At 41.3% G+C, this 23523-nt stretch overlaps 1 protein-coding gene across 15 annotated transcripts in view; it reads left to right on the plus strand.

Moving 5' to 3' along the window:
- Positions 1-23523, plus strand: part of VPS13D (vacuolar protein sorting 13 homolog D) — a 218683-nt gene that overhangs the window by 48903 nt on the left and 146257 nt on the right. For 13 of the 15 annotated variants that reach the window (XM_036460896.2, XM_045570627.1, XM_045570632.1 and 10 more), the window contains 6 exons: positions 4588-4770; positions 11743-11965; positions 14798-15004; positions 17034-17209; positions 17371-17483; positions 19234-19446. In XM_036460896.2, coding sequence (XP_036316789.1) covers positions 4588-4770; positions 11743-11965; positions 14798-15004; positions 17034-17209; positions 17371-17483; positions 19234-19446 — 1115 coding nt within the window. Of the gene's footprint in view, positions 1-4587; positions 4771-11742; positions 11966-14797; positions 15009-17033; positions 17210-17370; positions 17484-19233; positions 19447-23523 lie in introns of all 15 variants that reach the window. The other 2 variants (XM_045570624.1, XM_036460898.2) reach the window with 1 other exon arrangement.

The following is a 23523-nucleotide window of genomic DNA, read 5'->3' on the forward strand; positions in this document are numbered from 1 at the left end:
AACACTTGTATTGTCAACCTTTATGTTTTGGGTCAGTTACTGAGTGTAAAATGGTATTGTGGACTACATATACTTTTTAAAAACCTTTTAAATTGAGGGAAAGCATATAGTTCATATAGGAAAGTACAGAAAGTGTGTTACCTTCATGCATACACTTTGGGAATAACCCTTTTTTCACAATCTTTCTCCATCTTGGTTTGCATTTTTCATAGCAATTCTTTTTAATAATAACTATGTAATCCAGCAAGTTAGTTTACTTAACCATTTTCTTGTAATGCTTCCATGAGTATCTTTGTGCCCATAGTTTATTTTTGAGTACTTCTGAATTATAAGTTTGAATCCTGTAAATGGTATTAAATACAATACTTAAGTGGTATTATTTTATAGGACTGAATCCTATAAAACCATGAACATTTTTGTGACTTTCAGTCCAGCTTTGTTAAACATTGTCTGTTAGAATTATGTATATTTAAACAATTATTTTTATATGTGCTTAAACTGTAATAAGTAATTGTGAAGAACCAGTTGGGTTAGGAAAGTACACACTGCATTACAGAATAATTGGGCTTAACTTCCTGGGGAGGAAGAAATTAAATAGCTAAGTTTTAAATTATATAGGACAAGCAGAAGGTAAAGGCATATTTTCCTGTTTTGAATAGTGTTAAATGTGTGGCCTTTGAAGAAAAGCCAATCTTCTCGAGGCTTTTTAATCTAGCTGTTTGGATTATTTAGATTTACAGAGAGAGCTAAAGACCTACTTTGTTTGTAGATAAGATTATTTGGTTTGAAATTTAAATTCCTTTCTCCTATTATTGTACTGTTGACAGGTGGTGTTATCTACCGTTAATTTGTACCTGGATTTCTAGTCATACATTTTCTAATGTCTGCAAATACTGATCTGGTGGGACTTTACATTTGTTTTTAACCTTTTTTTATTTATTTATTTATTTATTATTTTTTTTATTGACTTGAGAAAGAGAAAGGGCAGGGGAGGGAGGGAGAGTGAAGGAGGGAAGAAAGAGATTAATCTTGATGCTTGAAATTAGAAGAACACATTTACCTAAATCATTTGCCTAATTTGGGGCAAAGAGAAATTGTTTTCTTTCTTCTTTTATTTAAAAAAAATATTTTTATTGATTTCAGAGAAAGGGAGAGGGAGAGAGAGATAGAAGCATCAATGATGATAGAATCATTGATTGGCTGCTACCTGCACACCCCACACTGGAAATTGAGTCCACAACTCAGTCATGTGCCCTCACTGGGAATCTAACCGTAACTTTCTGATTCATAGGTTGACACTCAGCCTCTGAGCCATGCCAGCTGGGCTCTTTAATTTAATTTAATTTAATTTAAAGTTTTATTTATCCTTACCTGAGGATATTTTTGCCATTGGTTTTTAGAGAGAAGAGAAGGAGGAAGGGGAAGAGAGAGAAAAAGAGATGGGTGGGGAGGGAGGGAGACAAATACATCCATGTATTTGAGAGACACATGCCTCCCGCACATGCCCCACCTGGGGCTGGGGATTGAGCCTGCAACCCAGTTATAGGTCCTTGACTGGGAATCCAACCAGCGACCCTTTGGTCCGAGGGCCAACTCTGTAACCACTAAGTAAAATCGGCCAAAATACAGCTGTTTCCTTTATTTTTTACCCCAGAAGTATGATATAGGTATCCTGTGTCTTCTACTTTACATGGTGTCTCTTATATTAAATTTCTTTATTAACTGAGGAACTGGAGTACAGACTTCTGGTGGAGTTGACATCCGCTTTAGGAACCTTGGGACAGGAATCTGGAGTCTGGGTGTTGCCACTATAAGCTGTGTGACCGGTGGCGAGTTATTTTTCTTGCTGTTCTTCTGTTGACTCGGTTGTAGAAGAAAAATGGAGATAGAAAAAATAAGTGTGCTTTACATTCGAGTAATAATTACTTATATTAACAATGCTTTGGAGTTTTCAAAGTACTTTCATATATATTCTCTCATTTGATCCTTATGACAACCTTGTTTGTTCATTTCTTCAATTATTTAGTGAATGTTTATTGTGGAATGATGTGTCATACATTGTGCCAGGTGCTGGGAATATAATGGAAAACAAGAAAGACATGTTCATTGACTCCATGGAGGTTATATGTTAGTGGGAAGGTAGACACATGAAAAAAAGTTAGTTAGTTATGATGATAACTGATTAGGCCCTAATAGGTTAGGCAGTGGCTCATCTTATATATAAAAATATTTTCTTAACACTATTTTTTCCCCCAAATAGAATCTCAGCATCAAGCTGGTTTTTGTTTGTTTGTTTGTTTTCTTTTAATATATTTTATTGATTTTACACAGAGAAGAATTGAGAGGGGTAGAGTTAGAAACATTGATGAGAGAGAGTCATCGATCAGCTGCCTCCTGCACACCCCCACTGGGGATGTGCCCGCAACCAAGGTACATGCCCTTGACCGGAATCGAACCCGGGACCTTTCAGTCCGCAGGCCTCTGTCTACTGAGCCAAACCGGTTTCGGCTTAACACTATTTTTTGAAAAGCAGTTTTTCATTTTGATGAAGTCCAGTTTCTTTACTTTATGGTTAGTGCTATTTTTTTTTTTTTTAAATCAAAGAAACCATTTCCTACCACAAGGTGGCAGAAATTTTCTCCTTTGTCCTCTTTTAGAAGTTTTATAATTTTAGACCTCTTCCATTTTTAGTTGACTTTTGTGTGTGTGTGTGTGTGTGTGTGTGTGTGTGTGTTTTGTGAAGTAAGGGCTGAGAGTTTTCCCCCCCATGTACATCCCCAGACTGTTTTTTTCCCATTGAAACATCTTGGCACTTTTGTTGAGATTCAATTAACTATATATGTCTATGTGTATTTCTTTATTCTCTATTCTGTTGTACTGATTTTTATTTAATCGTTTGCCAGTACTACCTAGTCTTGATTAGACTCTCCAACTTTGTTCTTTTTTCCCCCCCTCTGTTTTTCAAAGTTGCTTTGGCTATTCTAGGTCCTTTGTTTTTCTTTATACATTTTAGAATCAGCTTGTCTATTTCTACAATAAAGCCACTGAGGATTTTGGTTGAGATTACATTGAATCTGTCTATCAGGAGAATTGACACCTTAGCAATCTTGAGTCTTTGGATCCTTGAGTATGGTACATCTCTCCATTTAATTAGGTCTTCCATTTCAGCAGTATTTTATAGTTTTGGGTGTACTGGTTTTACAATTATTTTGTTATATTTGTCTCTAAGTATTTCCAATTTTGGATGCTATTGTAAATTATATGAATTTTAAAAATCATATTGATATGTTGACCTCATATCTTGTCATCTTAATGAAGTTCCTTATTCTAGTTTCTTTAAATTCTTTGCTGTAGATGATTATTACTTGAGAACAAGATAATTTTATTTTTTCCTTTCCAACCTAAATGCCTTTTTGCCCAGACAAGGACTTCCACTACAACACTGAATAAAAGTGGTCAGAGTGGCTATACTTGCCTTGTTCCTTACTTTAGGGCAGTGATTTTCAACCTTTATCATCTCCACTGCACAAATAAACTAATTACTGAAATTCTGTGGCACACGAAAAAATCTGTATTTTTGAGGATCTGGCCAAAAAATAGGTATAATTTTGATTCATTCACACCAGACAAATATTGTATTGGCTATTGTCATTTTTTTTTTTTTTAATTTGACAATCTAAGGGAAAAGAGGTCAGGGCCCCTGATTAAATAGTCAGGTTTTGCATGTTTTAAAAATTCTTGCAGCATATCTGTTGAAAATTGCTGTCTTAGGGGGAAAATATTGTTTTTCACCATTAAATATGATGTTAACTGTAGTTTAAAGGAGTCTGTCCACTTCATTTAAATTGTCAGTTTGCTGGCATGAAATTTTTCATAGGTTCCCTTATCTTCTAAATATTTGCAAGTTTTGTAGCAATGTCCCCCACACCTTCCTTATAGTGGTGGTTTTGTTTCATTTCTTTCTTTTTATTATTATAAGTAGAGGTTTATCATTTTTGATAAGTCTTTTCAAAGAACCAATTTATTGAAGCCTGGTATTAAACTTAAAAAGAATGTATATTCTCCTGTTGTTGATGTAGTGTTCCATGAATGTTTTTGTTTTTTTCTATGATTTGTTTTCAAAATAAGTAACTTCTGTTCTTTATGTTCTTTCCTCTACTTAGTTTTTTTTTTTAAGCTTCTTAAGGTCAAAGCCTTGATCATTGGTCTTAAATCTTTATTTTTAAATATAAAATAAGCATTTACTGAACATTTTTCTTTAGTTTTAAACACATCCCATGAATTTTAGCATGCAATGACTTAGTTATCAGTAAGGTAAAAATATTTTTCCATTTCCCTTGTGATTTCTTCTTTGACCTATAGGTTATTTAGAAGTGTGTAGTCTGATTTTTAAATATTTTTCATTATCTCCTTGTTACTAATTTCTAATTTAACTCCATTGTGGTTATAGGATAATACTAGTACTCTGTATGATTTTAGGGGTTTTAGTTTTATAAATTAATGGAACTTTTTGTAGACCTGAGCTCATTTGGTTGTAAAATTAGGGAATTAATTGATCCTCTGAGTCCATTCTCTTTTCTCTTGTAGGTGAGAGATCAAGCTCAGCGCTGCTCACGGGTTCTCCTGGATATCGAGGCTGGTGCTCCGGTTCTCCTTATCCCAGAAAGTTCCAGATCAAACAACCTGATTGTAGCAAATTTGGGGAAGTTGAAAGTCAAGAACAGGTTTCTCTTTGCTGGTTTTCCTGGGACCTTTTCCTTACAAGATAAGGTGAGCAATCAGTACCCATTTCCTTGTCAGCTGAACTAGCATTTGAACACCAATCAAAAAATTCATGTGTTGCTGTGAGATGTTCCTAACTGCTGTTAGTGTATGTGAAGAATTATTATTATTATTTAATCCTCACCCAAGGATGTTTTCTCCATTGATTTTTAGAGAGTGTGAAAGGGAGGGTGGAGGAGGGGAGAGAGAAACATTGACTGGCTGCCTCCCATACGCTCCCCAAGCCTGGGCAGGAGCAAACCTGCGCCCAGAGTGTACGTGCCCTTGACTGGGAATTGAACCTGCGACCCTTCAGTCCTCGGGCCGATGCTCTAACCATTGAGCACCCGAATAGGGCTTGAAGACTTATTTTTGACATTTTTTTTTCTTTCTATTTTTGACATTTTATTGACATTTTATTAACATTTTAATAGACATAGTAGAAATTATAACTTTACTAACTGTGTAGTAAGTTATTTCATCAAACAAACCAACAGAACCAATATTCCATCTTTATAATGCTTTCTTCACTGTTTGACCTCAGAATAATCAACTTTTTACACTATTTGGGTTTTTCAGGGAACCTGATTTGGCTCAAGGTTTATCTTAAGCCATTAAAAAATACCTTTATAATAAAGTCTTATACAGATATTGCTCTATAGTTTAAAATTATATTAGAACTTATTTATTTCTTACAATAATGTTTGGAGGTAATTGGCATGAGGATTGCTGTTGTTTTCATTTTACATTTGGAAAAAGGGGGACTCATTGAGAATAAATGATAAAAATGGGAGCACCCCCGTAGCTGGTTGGCTCAGTGGACTGAAGGGTCCTGGGTTCAAGGACACATACCTCAGTTGCAGGCTTGATCCCCAGCCCAGTCTGGGCTGGTCCAGGTGCATGCGGGAGGCAACCAATTGATGTGTTGTCTCTCAATGTCTCACATTGATGTTTCTCTCTCTCTATCTCCCTCCCTTTCACTCTCCTTAAAAATCAATGGGAAAATATCCTTGGGTGAGGATTAACAAAACAAAAAAGAAAAGAGAGAGAGAGAGAGAGAGAGAGAGAGAGAGAGAGAGAGAACCTAGTAATCACAGACTTAGTGCCAAGAGGACATGGAGGTGGTCTGATTAGCCCCTCCCACTCATATTTGCCCTGAGGAGACTGGTAACATTGCCGGAATTAGAGGTGTCTTCTTTTTTCCCTGTGTGTTTTGATGGCACCTTGCTAGTTTCCACAGAAGCTTTTCAGTCTGTCTGCTTATTCAGTACAAACTCATTTTAGCTTGTCAGAATAGCTCTTATTGAAAACCCCAGCTAGTTATGCTCATTTTAGTCTAACAGCTAATAACACTGGGAGAGAGATGGCCTTTGAATGGGGGTGTACATAAAATTTGATTTAATTGTAAGATTTTATGACAATAATAGCAGTGAGACACTTACTGAATGCTTATTATACATCAACCTTGCTCTTTACATATTTGTTCACTTCGTTCTAATTAGTAAATTAGTAACCTAAGAGGTATCTAGTATTATTAACACCATTTTTCCAGATAAAGAAATTGAGACTTAAAAAGATTAAGGCACTCTACCTGATTTGGCTCAGTGGATAGAGCATCAGTCTATGGACTGAAGGGTTCCAGGTTCGATTCTGGTCAAGGGCACATGCCTAGGTTTTGGGCTTGATCCCCAGTGCAGGAGGCCGCCGATCAATGATTCTCTCTCATTATTTACATTTCTCTCTCCCTCTCTCTCTTTTTCTCTCCCTTCCTCTCTGAAATCAATAAATATATATATATTTTTAAAAAAGATTGAGCCATTTCTTTTGGACTATACAGGTAGTAAGGAGGACATGTGGACCTCCTACTTAGATGCTGTGATTTGATTTTACCTCCCGGGATTAGGATTAGGTTAATGTGGGAAAAATAAGCTGACAAACGCTGTTCCTGTTATGTGTTGTGAGTGGCCCTTACTGCGTAGCTATAACTCTTTGAATTTTCTGAAGGGTGCGGCAGTGAGTTCATTAAAATAACTTAGATGGAAGAACTCCGAAGACTTAGACAGAAAAGATATTAATGGGCAGTTACTGTTTGCCTCTGTAAAGAAAGAAGAGCAGATGAAAGAGCATGAGTGGGGTGGTAGTCCTTACCAGGACCTTGCCAAGGACCGCAGTCAGTTCAGAAGGTAGTAAGAAAATAATTATTTGTTGGCAGTGCTTAAACTCAGGTAATGTTATGATTTTTCAGTTACTGTCTCTGTATTTTTTATTTCTTTTACTTTTCACTCATTCAGTTACTCACTGTTATTTATGTAAACACCTTGAACCAAAGATATTTGATTCAGTGAGTGGGAATGGGTGGAGGAAGGAGAAGAGTGAAGATGAACAGGGACAATCATAGGAACCGGATCCATGTGTTGTAACCTTGGGCTCTGGACCCAGAGTGGGGGTGTTTGGACAAAGTGCTGGAGGTCATATTGTCCATATATCACCTTAGTTATAGCCACTCTCTCAGATAAACCAGATTTGGTGACCAGAGCAGGGGCTGCAGTGTTTAGCCATGCAAGGGAAGGGCAGCATCGGGTTTACCCAGGCTCAAAGGCATCCCTTCAGGCAGAGCTGACGACTGAAGCCTGCTGGTCACCTCCTGCAAGAAGCCCTCCTGTTGGAATAAGAGGCCTTACTGCCAGAGTCTGCGTTTACTGGGAGAAACAGGCTCCCACTCGTGTATTTTCGTTAATTTGTTAATCCTCACCTGAGGATATTTTTTCCCATTGATTTTTAGAGAGAGGAGAAAGAAGGGAAGGGAAGGGGAGAAAGAAAAATATATATTTATTGGTTGCCTCTTGCACACACCCCAACTGGGGCCAGGGATTGAAACTGCAAGCCAGGTACTTCCCTTCCCTTTTTAAAAAAATATTTTTTATTGATTTTTTTACAGAGAGGAAGGGAGAGAGATAGAGAGCTAGAAACGTCGATGAGAGAGAAACATCAACCAGCTGCCTCTTGCACACCCCCTACTGGGGATGTGCCCGCAACCAATGTACATGCCCTTGACCGGAATCGAACCTGGGACCTTTCAGTCCGCAGACCGACGCTCTACCACTGAGCCAAACCGGTTTCAGCCAGGTACTTGCCTTTGACCAGAAATTGAACCCATGACCCTCCAGTGAGTAGGCCAACACTAACTGCCAAGCTACATGGGCCAGGGCCACTTATGTGTATTTTTTGCAACAGTAAAACTGAAATCCACCACCATTGGTCTTTCATAGTAGGCCTACTAGGGAACTAGTAACCTTGGCCTTAATGAAGTAAATCGGTTTTCATAGTTGAGATATAAGCATTTTGCTGTTTGCTGATTTAAAGAACATAAAAGAAAGGTTCATTCATAAAAAGAAAAATTGGTAACTGCTTCTAAACTTTCTTATTCACTTCTTAGTATGAAGTGTTTATAATTAACACTAGAGGCCTGGTACATGAAATTCGTGCAAGGAGGGAGGTGTCCCTCAGCCCAACCTGCACCCTCAATCTGGGATCCCTCTCACAATCCAGGACTACTGGCTCCCAACTGCTCCCCTGTCTGCTTGCCTGATTGCTCCTAACCACTCCACTGCCTGCTTGATTGACATATAACTGCTCCCCTGCTGGCCCAGTTGCCCCTAATTACCCTCCCCTTCTGACTTGATCACCACTACCTGCCCTCCCCTGCTGGCCCAGTCACCCCTAACTGCCCTCCCTTGCAGGCCTGATCCCCCCCACCTACCCTCCCCTGTAGGCCTGGTCCCCCCCAATTGCCCTCCCTTTCAGGCCTTGTCCCTCCCAACTGCTCTCCCCTGCAGGCCTGGTTGCCCCCAACTGCCCTCCTTTGCAGGCCTGGTCCCTTCCAACTACCCTCCTCTGCTGGCCTGATCACCCCCAACTGCCCTCCCTTGCAGGCCTGGTCCCTTCCAACTGCCCTCCTCTGTTGGCCTGATCACCCACAACTGCCCTCCCCTACTGGCCATCTCATGGTGGCCATCTTGTGTCCACCTGGGGGTGGTCATCTTTGACCACATGGGGGCAGCCATCTTGTTTGTTGGAGTGATGGTCAATTTGCAAATTACCTCTTTATTATATAGGATAGGATGAGTAGATTTAAACAAACCTATTAGCACCAGTGTTTGCACATGGATATTGCATCTTTGTTCCAGCTCTGCTGCCATTACTGCCTAGGGAGTCCTCCTTGGGAACTGTATTTTGAGTTTATAGTAAGTTTTTGGGAACATTTTTGTGTGGTAAATCTTTGTTTTGAGACCTACATATTTTTAGGAAAAGATCAGTTAGAGCTGGAATGGGTAATTAAGTTCAATAAGTACCATTTCAGCCGAAACCGGTTTGGCTCAATGGATAGAGCATCGGCTTGGGGACTGAAAGGTCCCGGGTTCAATTCCGGTCAAGGGCATGTACCTTGGTTGCGGGCATATCCCCAGTAGGGGGTGTGCAAGAGGCAGCTGATTGATGACTCTCTTTCATCGATGTTTCTAACTCTCTATCTCTCTCCCTTCCTCTCTGTACAAAATCAATAAAAAAAATATATTAAAAAAAAAGTACCATTTCCGTGTCTCTACCTTTCCTAAAGTAAAGGACTGATTTCCTCAGATATTCTATATAATAAAAAACTAATATGCAAATTGTACCCTTTGGAGTTTGACCAACTGGGAGTTCAACTGCTTGCTATGACGTGTGCTGACCACCAGGGGGCAGCATAGAACAAAGGAAGGCCCCATCTGACAGCAGCTGACAGCAGGGAGAAGGAAGGCCCCAGTCAGCCCTGATCACCAGCCAGGCCGAGGGACCCTACCTGTGCACACATTTTGTGCACCGGGTCTCTAGTATCTATATATGGGCTCACAAGCTGACACTGAAGTTAGCTTACCAAAGAATTGCCAAACTATCCCAAGAAAGTTTTGTTAAGTAAGCCAGATAACTGTATATAGTTTGCAGCATTTTAATGAAAAAAATTTCCCTATATTTGTTTTTGAGGATTGGATTTTAAGTCGCAGTGCATACAAGGATCGCTTTTTCTTCAAGGTATAATATGCTTTTTTTGCCTCCTGGTTATTCTGAAAAACCTTATGGGATTCAGCAGTCAATTCACACTCTTATGCTTAAAAAAAGAAAAATTTAAAAATTAACCCTTTAAAGTATCTCATTGGGAAAGTCTGCTTATTGTGTGTGTGTGTGTGTGTGTGTGTGTGTGTGTGTATGTAAGTGTGTGTGTGTGTGTGTGTGTATGGCTTTCCTCCTGTGTAGAGAAGTTCTCAAGGACTATGAAAAGCAATTGCTTTTCTTTTTCTCTCTTTTCTTTCCTTTCCTTCTCTTTCTTTCTTGCTCTTGGTAGTGAGTTCTTGGTGGTGCATTTCCCCCTTAAGCCCTAGGAAAGCCTTATCCCTTTGCATACTAGTGCTGGTTCTGTAGAATTCCATAAGGGCTGTGTGGAGTGTGCTGCCTGTGACAGTATCTGCCGTCAGATAAACATATCTGGGAAGCACCTTGGCCTATATAAAGTGGATAGTTACTTTCCTCACCAAAACCAGTTTGCATTTCCATTTGCCCTTGAATACATTTGCACGTGTGAGGTTTGTCTAGCATGCATTCCAGTGGTTGAAGAACAGGAAATAATCCTGCAACCCAAGCTTGCGGAGGGGTTATTTGCCTTTGAGCTTATGACTCCTGTGTGTTTTGAATTGTTTTACATAAATCCATGTCCTAATGAGTGCAGGTTTGAATTTTACATATGCTCTTCCTTTCATTGTCCTCAATCAGAGCTTTTGCTTAAACCATAATTTCTAAGTCAGCCTTTCAAAAGCTTTGAGTTAATCTCCTCAAGCCATTGATTTACTTAGACCAACTGCAGCGAGGATGTAGAGATGAGTCAAATGAAAGAGCAACTTTCTAGAGTTTAAATAAACTAAGCAAGAGGAAAGGTTTTTAATGTGGAAATACTTAAGTAACAGCATTTACCTAGTAATTTGACTTGCAAAATACCTTTCGGAAAGTAAGAACTGGTTTCTTTCAGTGTTACATGTAATTCCTAGCCAAGATAACTGTGAAGGAGAGCGCTGTTATCATCTCCTTCTCGAAGGCTGAGAGGAATAACATGCAAGGCCGTACTGGCAGAAAACGGCTCTCCCCTCCATTTCGCTCTTGAGAATGGATAGGTGAGAACACTGGTGAGGCCCACGCCGTAGGAGTGCAGGGCTCTGAGGCTTGGGCAGAGCAGTCACGGGAGGTTTTCAATGCAGTTATTGAATCATTTTGGTGAAAAGATTTATCCCTATGAGCAATTAACTGAAGGCACTCAGTATGTAAGAGCAGGGTGTAGTATTTTCAGTAGATTTGTAGAATTTATTTTACTCTGGGTTAGCCCTTAATCTTTATGTCCTTGAGCAGAAACGTAATAGGAATGGCCAACCGCCTGTGTTTCCTTTCTTTCCCCCCCTCCGTTGACATACAGTTGCTGAGAGAGATAAGAAATGGGAACCCATGAGGAGAGACTTCCAGAAAGTGCAAACACGTTACGTAAATAATTCGTTCCCTTGGAACTTAACTTGCTGTTAGATACAGTTCTTAGAACAATAAGCATCCTCCCTCCAATACAGTGACGATCTATCGTTTGGCTGAGAGATTAGCTTTTGCTTCATTTTATGTAGATTAAACCACTGGCAATTAGCATCTTAACATTTACTCTTTAGACAAAAGATAATATCTTCCTGCAAAATTGGCCCAGTTTTCAGCAGGTATTGAATTATATGTAACATCTCTGCAGGTAATTACGTGTGATGTAAACGTCGTGATCCTGTTACCCTTTGCTCACGGGATCAGGTTGTCTTGGGAATCGCCAAGTGATAGGGTCTCTGAAGAGCCCAGGCACTGGCTGGGATTTCCAGGATAGTGAAGCGACCGCCCCATCCTTGCCTTTTAGCTTTATTCTGTTTCTTCCAGGAATCAGTGCCTTCAGCCTCCCCAGTGAGCATTCCCAAGCACAGCATGAGGAAAACGACAAGCGCAGAGGATCCGAAGGATGGTCACGCGGAGGGGCTGTTCATGACGCCTCCTGCTGGAGGGAGTGCAGGCGGCCTGAAGAGTGAGCTCATGCCCAGCGCCTCAACCAGGCAGCCAGGGCAGCAAGCCACACCCTCTGCCGGCCAGGTTTCCAGTAGCCCAGGTGAGAGAGGAGAAAGGAACTGTGTGATGAAGGTGGGGAATTCTTGAGATGGCTGTAGGTGGTTGTGTGTGTGTGTGTGTGTGTGTGTGTGTGTGTGTGTGTTGGGGAGGCGTGGAATGGAAGAGAAGGCTGCCCTCTGTAAGGGCAGATGCTGATAAAGCAATAGCATGTCTTCTGTGCTAATCGAATTTTGACATTGCTTTAGTAGGCCTAAGATATTTAGGATGTAGACTTAGCATTGGGTGACTTCTAAAGTGGATTAAATTAGCAGTGTAAAGAAAGATATTTAGATCATTTATTAGGATTTTTTTCTTATAGGTCAAAAGAGTTGCCATCAGATGGTGATATTTATAACTAGAATGATTTCTGCATCCTTAGACACACCTACTATTCAGATACCAACCTTGCCAGTCACTATTTAATCCTAAAAAATAAAATGTAACTCTTTTATAAAATGTTAATGTGAATTTGGTAACAACAGAAATACTTTAAATGAGAAAATTTGAAAAGACATGGGCCATCTAGTCATTGGTTTCCTGCTCGGGAATTTAATAAAGGGCCATCCAGATGAGAGCCTGGTTTTGGCCTTTTAGTTTTCAGATGGGTTCTGGTTGGGCGATGGATTGGATAAGTGAGATGCTACTCCAAGGAGCTCGAGAGGGAAACAGGGTATGATAAGCCACAAAAACCAGTCCATCGTGGTTGGACTTCGGGAGCTAGAGGACTCCAGCTGAAGGAGACCGCGGAGCACCCTCTGTTAGATATCCTGTTTCCCCGAAAATAAGACAGCGTCTTATATTAATTTTTGCTCCCAAAGATGCGATAGGTCTCATTTTCAGGGGATGTCTTATTTTTCCATGAAGAAGAATACGGTACACATTTATTGTTAAATGAAAGTAAAGGAAATTTATTACCTGTATATGGTACGGGAGTACAGTAGTTGTCAAAACAAACCAGACAAACTGTGAATCCTACAGTATCAAGAATTTACTCATTTATTCAATGACAATCATGTCATCATCTTCTGGAACATCATCATAACAATCCAATTCCTGAATTTCCTGGTGAATTTCTTATGACTCCATTTCTTTCAGAATCAGTGGACCAAATCTCTCATGTTTAGCCTGGGGGGGGGGAGCCTTATTTTCAGAGATGTCTTATATTTCACTCAAAAGGAAACCTGTAAATAGGTCTTATTTTCGGAGGATGGCTTATTTTCGGGGAAACACGGTAGATGTGAGGAAGAGACAATCCCCACAGTGCCTTACAGCCCTCGAGATGACAGGAGGTTGGTTACCCGGATGATTAGTGGCATTATATGATTATCATAAGTGTTGAACACTTACTATTTAGGTAAATTATCACACACATTTCAACCTAATAACACCCCTACAGAGTTTTATTTTTATCCCCATTTTACAGATGAAGAGATAAAGGCTAAGAGAGATTAAGTAATGTAACCTGCCAGTTATAGTAAATGGTAGCATTGGACTATGAGCTTAGGCAGTTTGACTCCAGAACTTGAATTCTTAACCCACATGGTGTTGCCTTTCGATCTATGTTATGTGACACATGTGGAGCACAGGGATGGGTGCACTCCCAGCATCCTCAGCGAATGTTGTCTTCTGTTACTATGATGACAATGCTGGTGAGGAATGAGGACAGCCTTACATACAGGAAAGGATTTGGGATATAGAAAGATCTCTTTCCCACCAATATTTCTCCAGGCTTACTTTTTATTTCTGGGATTCCTCTATTTGTGTATAAGATTGGATTAAGGTAGTGGTTTTCCTACTTGTTCTATTTATCCCTAGGATTCCATGATGGCCCATGAACTCTCTGAAGCCCTTTGTTCCTATCCCCTCCTCCTCCTTCTAAATCAGCTCTACTTTTATCCTTTTCACATAGTTATCAGTATAGTTAAGAAATCAAGAACTAATTTATTTAGTGCCTGCTTAATGCCAGATGTGTGCTGTTAGACATGGTTCCTGCCACCATGTGAATGATGTGGGAATGACATTAAATAAGCTTCTAAATATTGGTAGATTAAGATAAACGTTACAGGAAAGACAGAAGAACAGAGAGGACACAAGTGAGATGGAGAAGGGAGGGTGGCCCCATAGGTAAGGCTGTTCAGAGAGCAAAGAGGCTGGAATAGTAGGCAGTGGGCTTATGTAGGGTCTTACGGGGCTTAGGGGAGATTTACAGAAAAAATTGGAATAAACATAGCCATTAAAGCGTGTGAAAGAAGAGAATGTATGTTATGTCTCATTACTTTATTTTTTTAAAGGGATTACACTGGTATTTTGTGGGCAGAATGGTTTTGTGAGGGCCAGGAGGGAATTGGTTGGTATATGGCAGTGGGGTTTATGGTGATCTAAGCAAGAACGAAGGTGGTGGTGGAAATGGTATTTAACGTGGTGCATGTTAGAGAACTTTGTTGCTGGGAGGCTTTATAACCTTTGGGTAATGTTATCTCTACAGCAGGTGCCTGCTGGATGTTCTGGGAGGGATGCATGTTAAGTCAGTTTAATCAAAACCTTTTAATCTCAGCTCGTGTCTCTGGACAGTAGTGAGATGCTGAGGGGATGTGGCACAGTGTACACCGGAAGTGGAGGTGGGCAGGCAGGAAGTGTCAGCATGTAGAGTGTTGCGCAGGGCGGTCCTGGTGCCCGAGTGGAGACGTGCGGGTACCTCGTTTCCTGAAGCAGGCAGCTCTCCTCGTTTTCCCAAAGACAGAACGAACTTCCTTTGGCTTTTTAGTTTTGCTCAGGACCAGCCTTTTTTGGGCCTCACTTTCTTCATTCTCTCTCTTTTCTTGGGTCCACGTAGAAGACCATGTCTGCCTGCTGGACTGCATTGTCGTGGACCTGCAGGACATGGACATCTTTGCTGCTGAGAGACGTCCCCGGGAGCATTCTAAGGCCTCAGACGACGGCAGCGGAGATCTGATCTTTCCCTCCTATTTTGTGCGACAGACAGGAGGAAGCCTCTTAACTGAGCCTTGCCGGCTGAAATTGCAAGTGGAAAGGAATTTGGATAAGTGAGTGTTTTATATCTGAATAACTATACAAGTAGAATGTTCATAAGGTGGAAATCAGTGATGTTAGGTAGATGTGAAAGATAATAGGTATTCACTTCTTCATATAATAAATGTTCATTGAGTTCTGTGTGCTAGACATGAGGGCTGCTATGATGAAAGAATAAACATCTGCCTTCACAGAGCTTTGCTGAGGGATATAGGAAGACAAGTAGATGGCTCTAATTTAGTGTTTGAGTCAGTGTTACAAACTGTGCTGGGATTGCAGCCGGCGCCTTAGAAACGGGAAGGGACATACACTTAGCATGGATTTTGGTGTAGGAGGTGGAGACGGCAGGGAAAATACTTTGGAAGAGGCGACATTTGGATTGTATGTTCCAAATACAGTGGGCTCTGGGCCTGGTATTGCTATTTTCCCTGGAGCTCCATTTAACCAGAATAACTGTTTCGATGCAGTTTTGCCCATTTCACTCTCTTAAGCAGTCTGAAAGTACTCCATAAACACTAGTGAACTGACTTTACCTTTTCATTGGTCCCTCAAAACACAGGATGCTTCTTTCTGTAGTTTGGAACATTGTTTGAATTGTCATTAGTTCCATGCCCGGCTGGGGAAGGTCTTGAGAATAGGCATTCCCAGAGCCTACCTGAGTCCACCAGAAGCCGACTCTCAGGGCAGAGCCCCGGTGTGTATTAACAAGGTCGTCCGGGGGTGTTGGTGCCAGACAGGAGGCTGCTGGCCTCAGTGCACGAGGCGTTGCGTTCAGTTTGAGGCGCTGGTTTTGGATAAGCAGCAACATTTGCATCTCAGCTCCTGGGAGAGGAGCAGGGGCTGTAAAGGAACACTTTGGAAAGCAGCCTCCTTGCTGGTACAGAGTGATTTGAGTCCCTCTTTGGCCACACCCTTTGCAGTCCTTGGGTTTGGGCAAGTCCTTTTATGTCACTTTTTCGTTTCTGTCTGGATTAATGAAAGAGTGTAGCTGCTCTCACTGGGATTTTTGCATTTCATTCTTACTTGTTATTCAAGTGCGCCTTGGCTGGTGTTCAGTTATGGTTGGCATGGGCTATATTTGGTTTTACTGGCTTAGCAGACTTAAGAGGAGCTTCATTATTTAGAAATCGAACACTTTGTTTTCTTTTCAAGTAATGCTTTAAAAAAAAAAAAGTGCTTTGCTACTCTCCTTATCTAAACGTTACCCACTTTCATCGGTGTTTATGTGCAAATGGTTATAGCCCAGCTAAAGGGTGATAACTGAGCATAAGGCATCCTATCCGCTTCTCACTCCACACAAACAGGGACCTGGGAGGGCACTCGGTAATCCCTTCCAGCTTCTCTTGGCTGGTTGCACCACTGGTCCTTTTTCTCTTTATTGCATGGAGGTTTTCTCCATATACCGTGTACCTTTTTATATTCCCCTTCCACGTGAAATCTGACCTTCTATTTTATGTACTCAGAGCGTGGCGTCTGCAGGGCCTCTCAGGCCCACTTCGCCCCGAGGAGGGCAGAGAAAAAGGTCTTCCGTGGGGGGAAGCGATGTATTACTCCTCAACCTGGCTTCTTCCATTTTACTCCTGCCGTCTCAGCTGAGACGCATCACTGACAGACTTTGTCCTCATGTCCCACTGGGCTTGGGATAAAACACTGATTTCGTCCTTCAGTTATCACTAAATCTGAAGAGTTAAATGAAGACCTTGTCATTACTTCTTTATTGCTTTTCCAACTATAATGTTTAAAGTATTTGAGTCTCATGAGATTTATTTCCTTATTAACATATTCCTTAGTCAACTCATCAAATGTGGGGCTTTGCAAATATGTATTTTGGAAGAAAGGGGCTTTTTGTAGTTGAAGCATGACATTTAGTCGTACTAAACTTGCTTCGTTTGGAGGCACGTGACATTTTTGTCACTGGAAGTTAGACATTAACTGTTCAATAATGTAGGTGGGCACTTTTTAGCTCTTATATTTGGGTGTGAACTATGCCAATGTCACGTTAGTGATTTGTTTGTAAAATTTGCCCCTTTTCTTTTTTCACAGAGAGATAAGTCATACTGTGCCAGACATATCCATCCATGGCCACCTCTCCTCAGTCCACTGCTCCCTGGACTTGTGCAAATACAAGCTGATCCGTGGTTTGCTAGAGAACAACCTGGGAGAGCCCATAGAGGAATTTATGCGGCCTTATGATTTGCAAGACCCAAGAATTCATGTGAGTGAGACCTCATGTTCTTCTGAAACTCTGCAGATGGTCCCCCTGCGCATACATGCCTCACATCACCCAGCAAAAGAAGATGGAACAATAAGCCCCATCCTCTTCCCACTCCTCATTGGCACCAAAAAGCATGGGCTGACCAGCGTTTTCTCTTCCAGACTGTCCTGAGCGGAGAGGTGTACACCTGCATGTGCTTCCTCATGGACATGGTGAACGTGAGTCTGGAGCTGAAGGATCCAAAAGGAAGGGAAGGTGCCGGCTCCCTGGCAAGGTATGGCTCTCATTAGTACATTGTCTTCTAACAACAGTAATACATAACATTAATACAGCGACCCACATGTTTTGCTTTAGCATAGAGCAGAGGTTCCGGAGTGCTGGTTCACAGCGGAATGTGGTCTGCAGAGTGCTTTTCAAAAGTTTAAATTCATTGTGTCTACGTCCAGGTAGCGTAGGCTGTGCTCTGGTAGCAGGCACCTGAAAATCCCAGTGACTTAGAACAGGGGAGAGGGTTTCTCCTCCTGCTACAGGGGTCTCGGGCGTCTCTGCCCACTACAGTCATCGTGGCTGACAGAGCAGAAGGAGTCTTGACATGCCAGCCAGAAAAATAAGAGCTCCAGAGGGTCTTATCAAGCAGTTAAATGCCCTGCAAACCTCATGGGGTAGAACATGGTCCCACACACACATGGCCGAGTCAGCATGCAGTCTTCCTGTGTCTGCATAGGGGAGACCCAGACTGTTTGGTGAGCAGCACTGGCATTGCCCCCACTTCTCAACATTTACAATTTGGGGGTTTTTACACAAAAAGTTAGTTTCTTTTGAAGAATCAGAAGCTTTGGCTTGCCCATGTTTTCATTTGGAAGCCCTAGAAGCCAGTGGCAACTTGGGAATCCTTTTGAAAGGGCATGCATTTACGCAGGGATTCACTTACTTATATTGTCTGTTTGGTCAGTGTGGACCAGGAATTTATTAGCAGTGGGAACCTTCAAGAACGCATTCATTGCGTTTTCACACTTGATCACCTTTCATGTAGATATCTTGACAGCCATGTAAGGTTGTGCAGGCATTACTTTTCTCTGGTTTCTAGATAGAGTTTTTGACTAATGTCAGATTATATGGCTGGATAAGTGTTTCGATGTTTGAAAACAGGACTTCAGCCTGGTGATTTCCTCACAGAAGCACTCCATCTTCTACCTTGTTTTTCCCTTGAAAATCCATCCTGGTCTGTATCTAACTCAGATCGAGTTCCATGCTGCTGGTTTTGTTGCAAATTTTTTGATGACTGTCTATGCCCTTAGTTTTCTCCAATTGTACAGTTTTGTACAGATTGTTGTGATGGCACTGAGTGATTATGAGTTGTCCATTGCAGCTTTCTCTGTTATTAAATAAGTCAGTCCCAAATGCATTTCCTGTTGGTGGGTAAGTTGCGTTATTTTTCTGTAATGAAGGGTATTTTTTGTTCTGGTAGTTCCCATTAAACTATAGTGGTCTGAGTAAAAATTAGGCAAACTCTGGAGAGACTCCTCTAGGCAGGCTAGAAGTTGACAGATGAAGGACTAAAGGGATCCTTGAGATCCTTTGGGGATTATCGCATATGAAGCATGGGGCAAAACAGCTTTACAGTTATGGGTACTGGAAACAGAGTTTATTCTTGTGTTATTATTTATTACTTACTATATTTTCCATCCAAAAACCTGTAAACCTACTTGTGCCCAACCCTGTATTCAATCTTCTTAGACTTGAGATGGAAAATGAACCAAAAATATAATACATACGTGGTATTGCTGTTCCTCATGAGATTTCTATGGACAAGATCATCTCTAGAAATAGAAAGTAAGATACAGAGCATAGTGATATTAAGTCCATTTTGAGGAATCTGTTAAGATCAATGAAAGATCTCAGAATGAATGTTGTCCTCCTTCATAAAACTTAAGCATATTTATTATTTTGTTCTTTTATCTTGAACTTACATAATTTTGGAAAAGGTAAGAGTTTTAACATCTTGTTTGATTTCTTCCTTTTAGATTTGACTTTAAGAAATGTAAACTGCTCTTTGAGAGCTTTTCCAACCAAACCAAATCCGTTAACTTGGTTTCCCATTCCATGATGGCTTTTGACACCCGCTATGCTGGGCAGAAGGCCAGTCCTGGCATGACCAACGTCTTCAGCTGCATCTTCCAGCCCTCCAAGAACAGCAGCACAGCCCAGGGATCCATTCAGATCGAGTTGCATTTCAGGTAGTACATCCAGACCCTGGTCTGTCTTTCTTTATTGAGGTATTTCCTTTTGCGGCCATGGCCATGTTGGCTGTGGAGCAGCAAAGGACCAAGGAATCACTGAGAATATAAAGACATAATGGTCCATCCATCAGTGTGCAATGTAATGTGTGTTGACTCAGAATTCCTGTAACCTTGCAGCTTCATTTAACCTTGCAGCCAAAAGGTGTCTCTGTTGTTTAAAAAAAGTAGTTTAGAGTTAAGCCAGATTTTTGAAATCCATCTGCCTATAAGTTGTAGACCAAGGCTGTCAAACTCAAAACTGGCAGGCCACATGCTTGTGCGGCTGTGAGTTTGACATGCTTGCTGTAGGCTGTTTTAATATGTAAAGCAACTTGGGCAGGGAATACTATGCCTGTTTAAAGAAAAAGACTTTTTTCTATAGAGATAACAGAAGGGAAGGTGTTTCTCTCTCTCTCTCTTTCTCTCTCTCTGTGTGTTTTAATTCTTTATTGTTTCATGTATTACATATGTCTCCTTTTCCCCCCATTGACCTCTCCCCGGCTACTTCTACCCCCCCAGCACATGCCCTCGCCCCCCTAGTGTCTGTGTCCATCGGTTATGCTTATATGTATACAACTTTGGTTGATCTTTTATCCTCCCCTTCACTCCCCACCCCTCACCCTCACACATACACGTCTGAGGTTTGATAGTCTGCTCCATGCTTCTCTGTCTCTGGATCTATTTTTGTTCATCAGTTTATGTTGTTCATTATATTCCATAAATGAGTGAGGTCGTGTGATACTTATCTTTCTTGGACTGGCTTATTTCACTTAGCATAAAGCTCTCCATGTCCATCCATGCTGTTGTAAATGATAAGAACTCCTCCTTTTTTATAGCAGCTTGGTATTTCATTGTGTAGATGTATCACCGTTTTCTAATCCACTCATCTGCTGATGGGCATTGAGGCTGTTTCCGAATCTTAGCTATTGTAAATTGTGCTGCTATGAGCATGGGGATGCATATATCCTTTCTGATCGGTATTTCTTATTTCTTTTTATATATTCCTAGAAGTGAGATGGCTGGGTCAAATGGGAGTTCCATTTTTAGTTTTTTGGGGAAACGTCACACAGTGGCTACACAGTCTACATTCCCACCAGCAGTGCACGCCTCCTCCCTGCTCTCGTTGGTTGATGATGGGGGACCGTGGTTTTGTCTCGCATTGCCGATTACCTCTGCAAGTCTTGCTGACTCACTTTGTCATGAAAAAGAGCTTTATCTTTAAAACTAGATTATGTTTTCTTTTTGGTATTAGGGGAGGCAGTTGTGTCGGTGGCAAGTGTGAACATTCGGGGGTCATACGGATCTGGGATCAAAAACTCCACTTACACTTTCTAACTGTGTGTCCCTAGAACAAGCTATTTAACCTTTTCGAGATGCATTTTCTTCTTATAAGACAGAAAAGCACAACTGTACCTGCCTGGCATTCTGTTTGGCACAGATGGTAGAAGCCATTATTATTCCTGATGTAGCTTAGGTTATTTTATGATATACTACAGTAAGATTTGGTGACCAAGTGAGCATTGGCCTGAAAACTAAAAAATTAAATTTGACATAAAGAAATCTCTCCATGCAAATCCAAAAGGAGACTTGTGGCAGCAATATCAATTTCATTCTGTTTGTGCTGCATAATATCATCAGATACGTTGTAAATATAGGCCAGTAACGAAAAGGCTGGGTTAAGAGAGAAGTAAGTGAAAACTTTGTGGTTAGGCATAAAAAGAAACAAAAAATGCATCAAGATTATCTCTTGTATTTATATATTTAAATATACCTGCCATTTCAGTATGCTGTTTAGTGAATTCCTCAGGGCTGCAACGTTTTTTAGGGAGAGGTTGCGGTCTCTCCATAAGCTATAGAAAACTAGCAAAGTAGACATTTAAGCTTTTGTATGAACTTTTTAAAAGCTCAGTACTAGGCCGAAACCGGTTTGGCTCAGTGGTAGAGCGTTGGTCTGTGGACTGAAAGGTTCCAGGTTCGATTCCGGTCAGGGGCATGTACGTTGGTTGTGGGCACATCCCCGGTAGGGGGTGTGCAAGAGGCAGCTGGTCGATGTTTTTCTCTCATCGACGTTTCTAGCTCTCTATCTCTCTCCCTTCCTCTCTGTAAAAAATCAATAATAAAAATAAAAAAATAAAAGCTCAGTACTAGGAATGCTAGCTGGCTCTTACTGAGCCAAACACAAGCCAGGCAGTTTACCTAATCTTTACTTCCCACGAGTCTGCAAGGTGAGTGACTTCCTTCCCCACTGATGCAGAACTAGAAGCTTGGAGTGGGTTAAGTAGCTCTTCCAGGTCACACAGCTAGTAAGCAAAGTAGTCAGAACTCAAACCTGGGCCCCTGATATCAAAGTCCTTTCTTTCCTGACGTCTGCGGGCGGATGGGCTGATTGTGGTCAGATGACAGGTGGCTGTGCTTTGCAGCGCCTTTGTTTGAAGGCAATGTTTATTTGAACAGGAAGCTCACATATATTTGGTTCATCTGCAGCAACAATTTCTTTTTAGGTTTGCTTTATTCGTATTGATCTAATAATGATCTGGCTTCCTAAACTATCAGCCAGCTTTTTAGCCTATCATGTTTTTGATATATAAGCAGCCTTGAAATATTATTCTATTTATATACTCAAGGTATATTATTTCTTGGAGTCAAATAATGAAGTCTTACCTTGGCTCTTGCTAACAGAGGTGCCATTGTTAGTGAGAGGGTTAAAATATTCTCTTGATTGGAACTTTTGAACGCTTTCTGTGTCTCAAAAAGAATTGCTCTTTTGTTGGGATTTTGTGTGTCAAATATAAATCACTTCACAGTATTTAAAGGCTTGAAATATTTTCCAGAAAAAGGATCAGACACACTTTGACTTTCCAGTTAGTGCATAGCTCTGACGATCTGTGTTCAAAATGGGGTGGAAAATTTTCACTGAGGGCAACATTTTTTCTCCATTACAAAAGGGTAAAGTGTTTCTGTGAAAAATGCTGTGACTGTATGAAGGAGACATACATCATTGTGCCTCTTTTCTAGAGGCAGTGAGCCAGGTTTATGAGAAATATGAGCATAGGGAAGCCAGCCTTCCAAATATCTCCGAATCAGTTTTTCCAGAATAGGAGCCCTGTTAGGGCAGAGAACCAGGTACATGCATTAGCTAGAGCTCCAGAACAAAGTTCAACCCAGAAAATGCTGTAGAGATGTCCCTAGCCCGCTGTCCTTCTGTGCTACCCGTCTGCCTACTGCCCCCGTGGGCCAGGCCAGGTCTGAGAGTCCTTGACTTTTCACCTCAAATGTAGAATTTGGGGATAATGGGACTAAAAAACAAGGAATTCTCCCCCTCACCTGCCATTCTACTTCTAGGGTGCTTGGGGGTCATACCCACAATAAACGCTATCTTATTTGTCCTCCTGCTCAGGCTCAAGATCTGGGTTCTCAGGTCAGTTCCAGTAGAGAAACCCACTGGTGTTGGTGTATAAATTTGGTGTCTATAAAGAGTCATTCTAGACATCAAGGAAAGAGAGCCTCCTTGATCTTGAAACAGCCTTAGGGAAGGGAACTGACATTTATCAAATACATGTTCTGTGCCTCAGAGGAGGTAGGCTACTCACCCAAGACAACACGTCTTGTTAAGTGACAGGATTTAAGCCTGCGCCCTTTTTACTGCAGCCTCAGCACTATTACCATTTTCAGGTCAGATAATTCAGTGCATTGTGAAATGTTTAGCACCATCCCTGGCCTTACCCACAAGATGCCAGTAACAACCCCTCCCCCCCAGTTGTGTCAACCACAAATACCTACTGACATTGCCAGGTGTCTTCTGGGGGACAGTCACCCTTGTTGAGAACCATTGGACTGCACCTGACTGTTTTATAGCATGCTAGTGCCCCGGTGTACAGATTCATGCACATTGAGAGGATATTGATTAGAAGGTGGTCCCCAGGGTGGGACTGGGCAAGACGGGCTGGACAAGCCCTGGAGCCAACCTTCCCCGGCTGGCCGCACCTGAGGTGGCCCAGAGACTCAAAGGGCATCTGTGGAGTGAGCGGGATACCT

Source organism: Pipistrellus kuhlii, unplaced genomic scaffold (genome assembly GCF_014108245.1).
Source record: "Pipistrellus kuhlii isolate mPipKuh1 unplaced genomic scaffold, mPipKuh1.p scaffold_m20_p_34, whole genome shotgun sequence".
NCBI classification, from domain to species: Eukaryota; Metazoa; Chordata; class Mammalia; order Chiroptera; family Vespertilionidae; genus Pipistrellus; species Pipistrellus kuhlii.